Source organism: Brassica napus, chromosome C7, assembly GCF_020379485.1.
Source record: "Brassica napus cultivar Da-Ae chromosome C7, Da-Ae, whole genome shotgun sequence".
In the NCBI taxonomy this organism is placed as follows: Eukaryota; Viridiplantae; Streptophyta; class Magnoliopsida; order Brassicales; family Brassicaceae; genus Brassica; species Brassica napus.
The window spans coordinates 40,003,427-40,010,976 of NC_063450.1; the positions used below are offsets into that span (position 1 = coordinate 40,003,427).

Here is a 7,550-nt window from a genome sequence, read left to right on the forward strand (position 1 = left end):
AATATTAAGGAGCAAAATTACAAAAGAAATATGTATGTATTTCGAAGTTTTGTACATATTATCCTGATTTTCATTAACATATATTTACACATAAATATGATTGTCAAACCATTTCATTCTTACAATGATTTCCCTACGTATTACTGAGTTATTCTTGGGTTCACCAACCAATAGGATTTCATTATTTCAAATTCGATATTTTTTAAAAAAAGAAACAAAATATTGTCAAGTTATATTATGTTTTTAAAATAAAAAGATAAAAAAAATAGTAGTTACAAAAAAAAGAATTTTTTTAAAAAATATTTTTAACGTCTTAAACAAAACACTAAACCCTAAATCCTAATCCCTAAACCCTAAATCCGAAACCCTAAACCCTTGGGTAAACCCTAAACCCTTGGATAAGTCATAAACTCTAAATCAAAAACACTAAACACTAAAACACTCAAGGGTTTAGGATTTTAGTATTTAGTGTTTTTGATTTAGAGTTTATGACTTATCCAAGGGTTTAGGGTTTACCCAAGGGTTTAAGGTTTCGGATTTAGGGTTTAGAGATTAGGATTTAGGGTTTAGTTTTTTCCTGACGACGTTAAAATATTTTTTTTTGTAATTACTACTATTTTTTATTTTTTATTTTATTATCTTTTTATTTCAAAAACATAATACAACTTTACAATATTTTGTTTCCTTTTATAAAAGATATCAAATTTGAAATAACGTAATCCTATTGGTCGGTGAACCTAGAAGTTCATTCTAGGGGGTGAACCCAAGAATAAATCATATATTACTATTTTGTTTTGTAGCTTCTCCCTATTTAATTACTAAATATTGTAAATTTGTTGTCTAATGAAAAGAACAATACTTAGGTTCACCCCTATTTAATTACTAAATAGTTCACCACATTCTTCGTAACCAACCAAAATGTCATGTATGAATAGTTTAAAAAGGCAATAAAAATAAAAAATTAAATAGCTGGAAAAAAACAACACCGACATTAATTAGCGCTATCTGCAAAATTCTAAATTCTAAAAACCTAAACTCTAAAACCATAAACGCTAAATCCAAAACACTAAACCATAAACCCCAATCCTAAAATCTAAACCCTAAATCTTAAACGCTAAACCCAAACTCTACACAATAAACCCTAAATCCTAAAATCTAAACCCTAAAGCCTAAATCCAAAACTCTAAACCCTAAATCATAAAATCTAAATCCTAAAATCTAAACCCTAAATCCTAAACCCTAAACTTTAAATCTTAAACCCAAACCCTAAATCATAAACCCTAAATCCTAAACCCTAAACCCTAAACCCTAAACCCTAAACCCTAAACTTTAAATCTTAAACCCAAACCCTAAATCATAAACCCTAAACTCAAACCTCTAAACCGTAAACCTTAATCTTATTAACTAGGATATGAGTTTACGGTTTAGAAGTTTAAGTTTAGGATTTAGAGTTTAGGGTTTAGGATTTGAAGTTTTGGGTTTAGAGTTTAGGATTTGAGTTTAGGGTTTAGGATTTAGGATTTAGGGTTTAGATTTTAGGATTTATGGTTTGAGTTTTGGGTTTAGGGCTTAGATTTTAAGATTTAAGGTTTATTGTTTAGAGTGTGGATTTAAGGTTTAAGATTTAGAGTTTAGATTTTAGGATTGGGATTTATGGTTTAGTGTTTCAGATTTAGGATTTATGGTTTAGAGTTTAAGTTTTTAGACGGCATTAATTAATGTCGGTGTTGTTTTTTTTCAGCTATTTTTTTATTTTTATTGTCTTTTTTAACTACTTTTACATGGCACTTTGATTTGTTACGAAGAGTTTGGTGAATTTGACCATTCACCACAGGGGGTGAACCTAAGTATTGTTCGAAAAGAAAACAATAGGTAACCGATAACAAATTATAGTCAATTTGTGTGTTTCAAAAATAAATATCTCTAACCAAGAAACAAATCAATCTTAGGGTTTAATCTTTAAAAACTTAGTTTATTAGTTTGTAATTTGAATCTAACTTGGAGAGACAGAGATGAGAGTGTGTCGTGACAAAAAGACAGATAAGCTAATTGTGCGGTGGACTTTACACATAATTTTGTCAGTCACGAGTCTTTCTTGTTCTAATGGCACCAAACCCTACTCTTGTTCTTTTCTTCTTCCCCTTTTTATTTTATTTTATTTGGATTCTAAAATGCATAGGTCTCTTTCTCGACCATACCATTTTATGATTTTTATCTCATCTCAAGCTTTTCTCGTGATATATCTTTCTACTCTATGATTACGTGCAAATCAGGGCAATGATATATAAAGAGATGATGGTTGCATGCCCAATGATTTTATTGTAATGATCATGAGTAGATATCTATTGGATACAAACTTGACAACTATAATATTCAATTGACCGGTTGTAAACATCAAATTAGTTTATATTCCAGTCTGCAAATCATTGTTAACTAAAGAATGTTTTGCACTACATATGCAAGTAAACAAATAGATAAAACAGCTTTCGGGACATGTGTATCTTTATGATTTTAAACATTTCCCGACCCGTGTCTTGTTTTTATAAGATGATACTATTTTCTAAATGTGGACATCTAAAGAACTTATATTTCTTCTCATATTAACTTGCGACTATTGTTTAGTAGTTCTAAATTTCTCACCTAACGCGTTAATTACTATCGTACGTATAATGTAGAAATATTATTCATCTTTGTTCCAATGATTGTGATTTATATCAGTTTAGGCGTTTAAAACAACTACCAACTTAAACCTCGTAACGTGCTATTATTTAGAATGGTCTGAGCTATCTACATTTTACTATGTACACGTGAAGACACATCCATTCAGAGAAAATCGAATAAACCGGAAAGTTTTGGTTAGACCGGAGCAAATCATGTGGTCCATTTTGGCAGGGATCATTTGTAACTCGATCTAGTTCTTGTCTTCTAGCTGACTTCAGAATCTTACAGTCACAAACACTTCGAGTTTCTTACCCATTGACAACTCTTCTCTTCTCTCTCTCTCTCTCTCTCTCTCTTCTCTCTCTCTCTCTCATCTATCTATCATCAAGATGCCATAACTCTCTCTCTCTCTCTTTCCCTATCAAATTAGCTCAATCTCTCAACACATCAAGAGAGAGAGATTCCCACAATCCACCATAATGGGCGAACACAGAAGAAAAGTGATCTCATTTACTCTCTTTCTCGCAGTGACATTGGTATCACTCATCAACGGTGATCTTGACTCAACCCAACTAAACGACGACGTGTTGGGTCTCATCGTCTTCAAATCAGACCTTCACGACCCATCTTCACACCTATCGTCTTGGAACGAAGACGATATCTCTCCTTGCTCGTGGACCTACGTCAAATGCAACCCCAAAACATCTCGTGTCACCGAGCTTTCCCTCTCCGGTTTATCCCTAACCGGAAAAATCGGTCGCGGGATCCAAAAGCTTCAGCATCTGAAAGTACTCTCACTCTCCAACAACAACTTAACCGGAAACATCGCCGCCCTCTCGAACAACAACCATCTTCAGAAGCTTGATCTTAGCCACAACAGCCTCTCCGGTCAAATCTCATCTTCTCTCACCTCCTTGAGATACCTCGACTTAACCGGAAACTCCTTCTCCGGTACACTCTCTGACGATGTCTTCACCAACTGTTCATCCCTCAGGCATCTCTCGCTCTCTCACAACCGTTTCGAAGGTCAAATCCCAAGTGCTCTGTTTCGATGCTCTGTTTTGAACAGTCTCAACCTCTCAAGCAACCGTTTCTCCGGAAGCCCTAGCTTCGCGTCTGGATTCTTGAAACTCGAGAGGCTAAGAACGTTAGATCTATCGTTCAACGCTCTCTCTGGATCGATACCGTTGGGGATACTCTATGTTCATAACTTGAAAGTGTTGCACTTACAAGGGAACCAGTTCTCAGGATCATTGCCTTCAGACATTGGACTCTGTCCTCATTTAAACAGAGTCGATGTGAGTTTCAACCGTTTCTCCGGGGAGATTCCGACAACTCTTCAGAGGCTGAGGTATTTAAATCATTTAGATTTATCCAAGAACATGCTCTCCGGTGGTTTCCCGGTTTGGATCGGTGACATGACCGGTTTAGTACATTTGGATGTTTCCAGCAATGTGTTAACCGGAAAGCTACCTTCTTCAATAAGTAACTTGAGGTCTCTAAAGGCTCTAATCTTGTCTGAGAACAAACTCTCCGGCGAGGTTCCTGAATCTTTGGAAGCCTGCAAAGAGCTTACGGTTGTTCAGCTCAAAGGCAATGGCTTCACCGGTAGCATTCCTGATGGTTTATTTGATCTTGGTTTGCAAGAAATGGATTTTTCAGGTAATGGTTTAACCGGTTCGATCCCAAGAGGGTCAAGCAGGCTATTTGAGTCACTTGTAACGCTAGATCTTTCGCGTAATAGTCTCACTGGAAACATACCTGGTGAAGTAGGGCTATTCAGCAACTTGAGATACCTCAACTTGTCATGGAACCATTTCAACACAAGAGTTCCTCCAGAAATAGAGTTTCTACAGAACCTAACAGTTTTGGATCTAAGGAACAGTGCGTTGATCGGTTCGGTTCCAGCTGATATATGTGAGGCACAGAGTCTACAGATACTCCAACTGGATGGTAACTCACTAACCGGTTCTATACCTGAAGGAATTGGAAACTGCTCTTATCTTAAATTGTTGTAAGTCTCTACTAATTCATGTTTCATCTTTTTTAACAACGGTTCATTATACTATCACAAACATCACAAACTACTAGTAATATTACATAGACATTATGCACAATTATACTTATTTTATTTATTATAAATGTTTTCTACTTAACAATTATAATTTTTCTATTTGTAGGAGTTTGTCACATAACAATCTTACCGGTCCAATCCCCAAGTCCCTTTCAAACTTAGAAGAGCTGAAGATTCTAAAGCTAGAAGCCAATAAGTTTAGCGGCGAAATACCAAAAGAGCTAGGGAAGTTGCAGAATCTGTTATTGGTTAACATATCGTTTAACAGACTCATCGGAAGGTTACCCTCAGGAGGTGTGTTCCAGAGCTTAGACCAGAGTGCTCTTCAAGGAAACTTAGGCATTTGTTCACCGTTGTTGAGAGGACCTTGCACACTGAATGTTCCAAAGCCTCTTGTCATTGATCCCAACTCCTACAGGAACGGTAATAATAACCAGGAAGTATCCGGAAACCGAGCAAGCAAGTTCCACGGTGGAATGTTCCTTAGTGTTTCAGTGATTGTAGCTATATCAGCAGCTATACTCATCGTCTCAGGAATCATAATCATAACTCTGCTTAACGCATCGGTGAGAAGAAGACTTGCCTTTGTTGACACCGCGTTGGAGAGCATTTTCTCAGGGTCTTCAAGATCAGGAAGAAGCTTAGAGGCCGGGAAGCTTGTTCTGTTAAACTCAAGAACGTCGCGGTCCTCGTCTTCGTCTCAAGAGTTTTCTAGAAACCCTGAGTCTGTTCTCAATAAAGCTTCGAGAATAGGTGAAGGAGTCTTTGGAACAGTCTACAAGGCACCGTTAGGAGAACATGGGAGAAACGTGGCGGTCAAGAAACTTGTTCCCTCCCCGATTATCGAAAACCTAGAAGATTTTGATCGGGAGGTCCGGATCTTGGCGAAAGCAAAGCACCCGAATCTAGTCTCCATGAAAGGGTATTACTGGACACCCGAGATGCAGCTTCTCGTGTCAGAATACATCCCTAACGGTAACTTGCAGTCCAAGTTACACAAAAGGGAACCCTCGACACCGCCACTTCCTTGGGACGCAAGATACAGAATCATCCTTGGTACAGCCAAAGGACTCGCTTATCTCCACCACACGTTCCGTCCAGCAACCGTCCACTTCAATCTGAAACCGACCAACATCCTCCTCGACGAAAAATACAACCCTAAAATCTCTGACTTCGGACTAGCTCGTCTTCTAACAACACAAGACGGAAACACGATGAACACCAACAGGTTTCAGAACGCTTTAGGTTACGTGGCGCCTGAGTTAGAGTGTCAGAACTTAAGGGTCAACGAGAAATGTGATGTTTACGGGTTTGGGGTTCTGATACTCGAACTCGTGACTGGTCGGAGACCCGTGGAGTACGGTGAAGACAGCTTTGTGATACTTAGTGATCATGTTCGAGTTCTGTTGGAACAAGGGAATGTGTTGGAGTGTATTGATCCTACCATGGAGGGAGAATACTCTGAGGATGAGGTTTTGCCTGTTCTAAAACTTGCTCTTGTCTGCACTTCTCAGATTCCTTCAAATAGGCCTACAATGGCGGAGATTGTTCAGATCTTGCAGGTCATCAGTTCTCCTGTTCCTCACCGGATGCTGGATAGTTTCTGAAAAAAGTTTGTGTTAATTGAATTTTTCATTATGCAATATTTTCTTTCTTATTTTGACTTTTTGTAGAGATTGTTTTCTTTCACAATGGTACGTTTTCTCTTTTCTCGCTATGTCATCATGAATCATATTGACGATCATTGACCATTGTTATCATAATAGGGGTTTTCCTGGAAAAAATTCATGTGTTTGTTAGTTAGCAAATAGTACAAACGTACAATAATTACTGACACTGAAAAACTTTGTTTTTACTAGACACAATAATGTGGTATATTCATTTTGTATGAAATGTTGTTTTTTCTATTGGCCTTTTGTTTTCGACGTCGTCTTCCATTATCTAATAAAAAAAATCGTATTCTTATTTTACTTGTGGGGCGAAAACTCTTAGGGATCACAAAATGATGTTTTAAGCCATAGTTTTCTATAAAGTTGATTTACACAAACACAAGCGCATCACGACTACTACTATATTGTTTAAGCCATAGTTTTCTATAAAGTTGATTTACACAAACACAAGCGCATCACGACTACTAGTATATTGTTTCTTTGAGGGTCAGACTGGTAACCAATAAGGAACATTAGGAATGAATAGGAAAAAAAATGAATAGGAATAAAATTTTGGGAACGATGAGGAATGAATGTTCCTTATCAAAATTAACAAGGAACAAATTTGGATTATAATTCTCTACAAAAAAAAGAGAATGAAAATGAATGAAAAGAAAAAAATATTATTCATCAATAGTAACATTTTTGAGGAACATTAATTAATGTAGTATTCCTCTTCGTTCCCTTGGTTACCATTCTAGATGTTATTTTCCTATATGGCTGACGTAAAAGTCATACCCGAGATGTTCTTGTTTATAGTTTAGTCAGAATATTTAAAAGTCAAATCATTTTTAAGTTTTTGTCACAAAAATATTATTCAAAAAAGAAAATGACCAAAATAGCTTTTTTATTTTGAAATTTTTAATATTTTTTTTTAATTTAAAACATTATCCTCAAAACCCACCCCTTAACTCTAAATCCTAAGTATATATTAGTTAATCCTAGGGTAAAATGTATTTTTACCTTTTAATAAAACTTATTTTAGTCATTTTCTTCATTGAGTGTTATTTTTGTGACAAAAACTTAAAAAAAGCTATCCTAGGAAATCTATATATATAAAGAAATGTTTGTCTCTCTCCTGTGATACCACATCACTAATTAGTCTC

General features: G+C 36.1%; 1 protein-coding gene across 1 annotated transcript; it reads left to right on the forward strand.

Annotated features, from left to right (window-relative positions):
- The first annotated feature begins 2,958 nt into the window (after positions 1-2,958).
- LOC111207811 (probably inactive leucine-rich repeat receptor-like protein kinase At3g28040) lies at positions 2,959-6,479 on the forward strand. The gene is made up of 2 exons (XM_048762137.1): positions 2,959-4,675; positions 4,842-6,479. The coding sequence occupies exons 1-2, from the start codon at positions 3,141-3,143 to the stop codon at positions 6,340-6,342; spliced, it is 3,036 nt and encodes a 1,011-aa protein (XP_048618094.1). The 5' UTR covers positions 2,959-3,140; the 3' UTR covers positions 6,343-6,479.
- Positions 6,480-7,550: the final 1,071 nt, after the last annotated feature.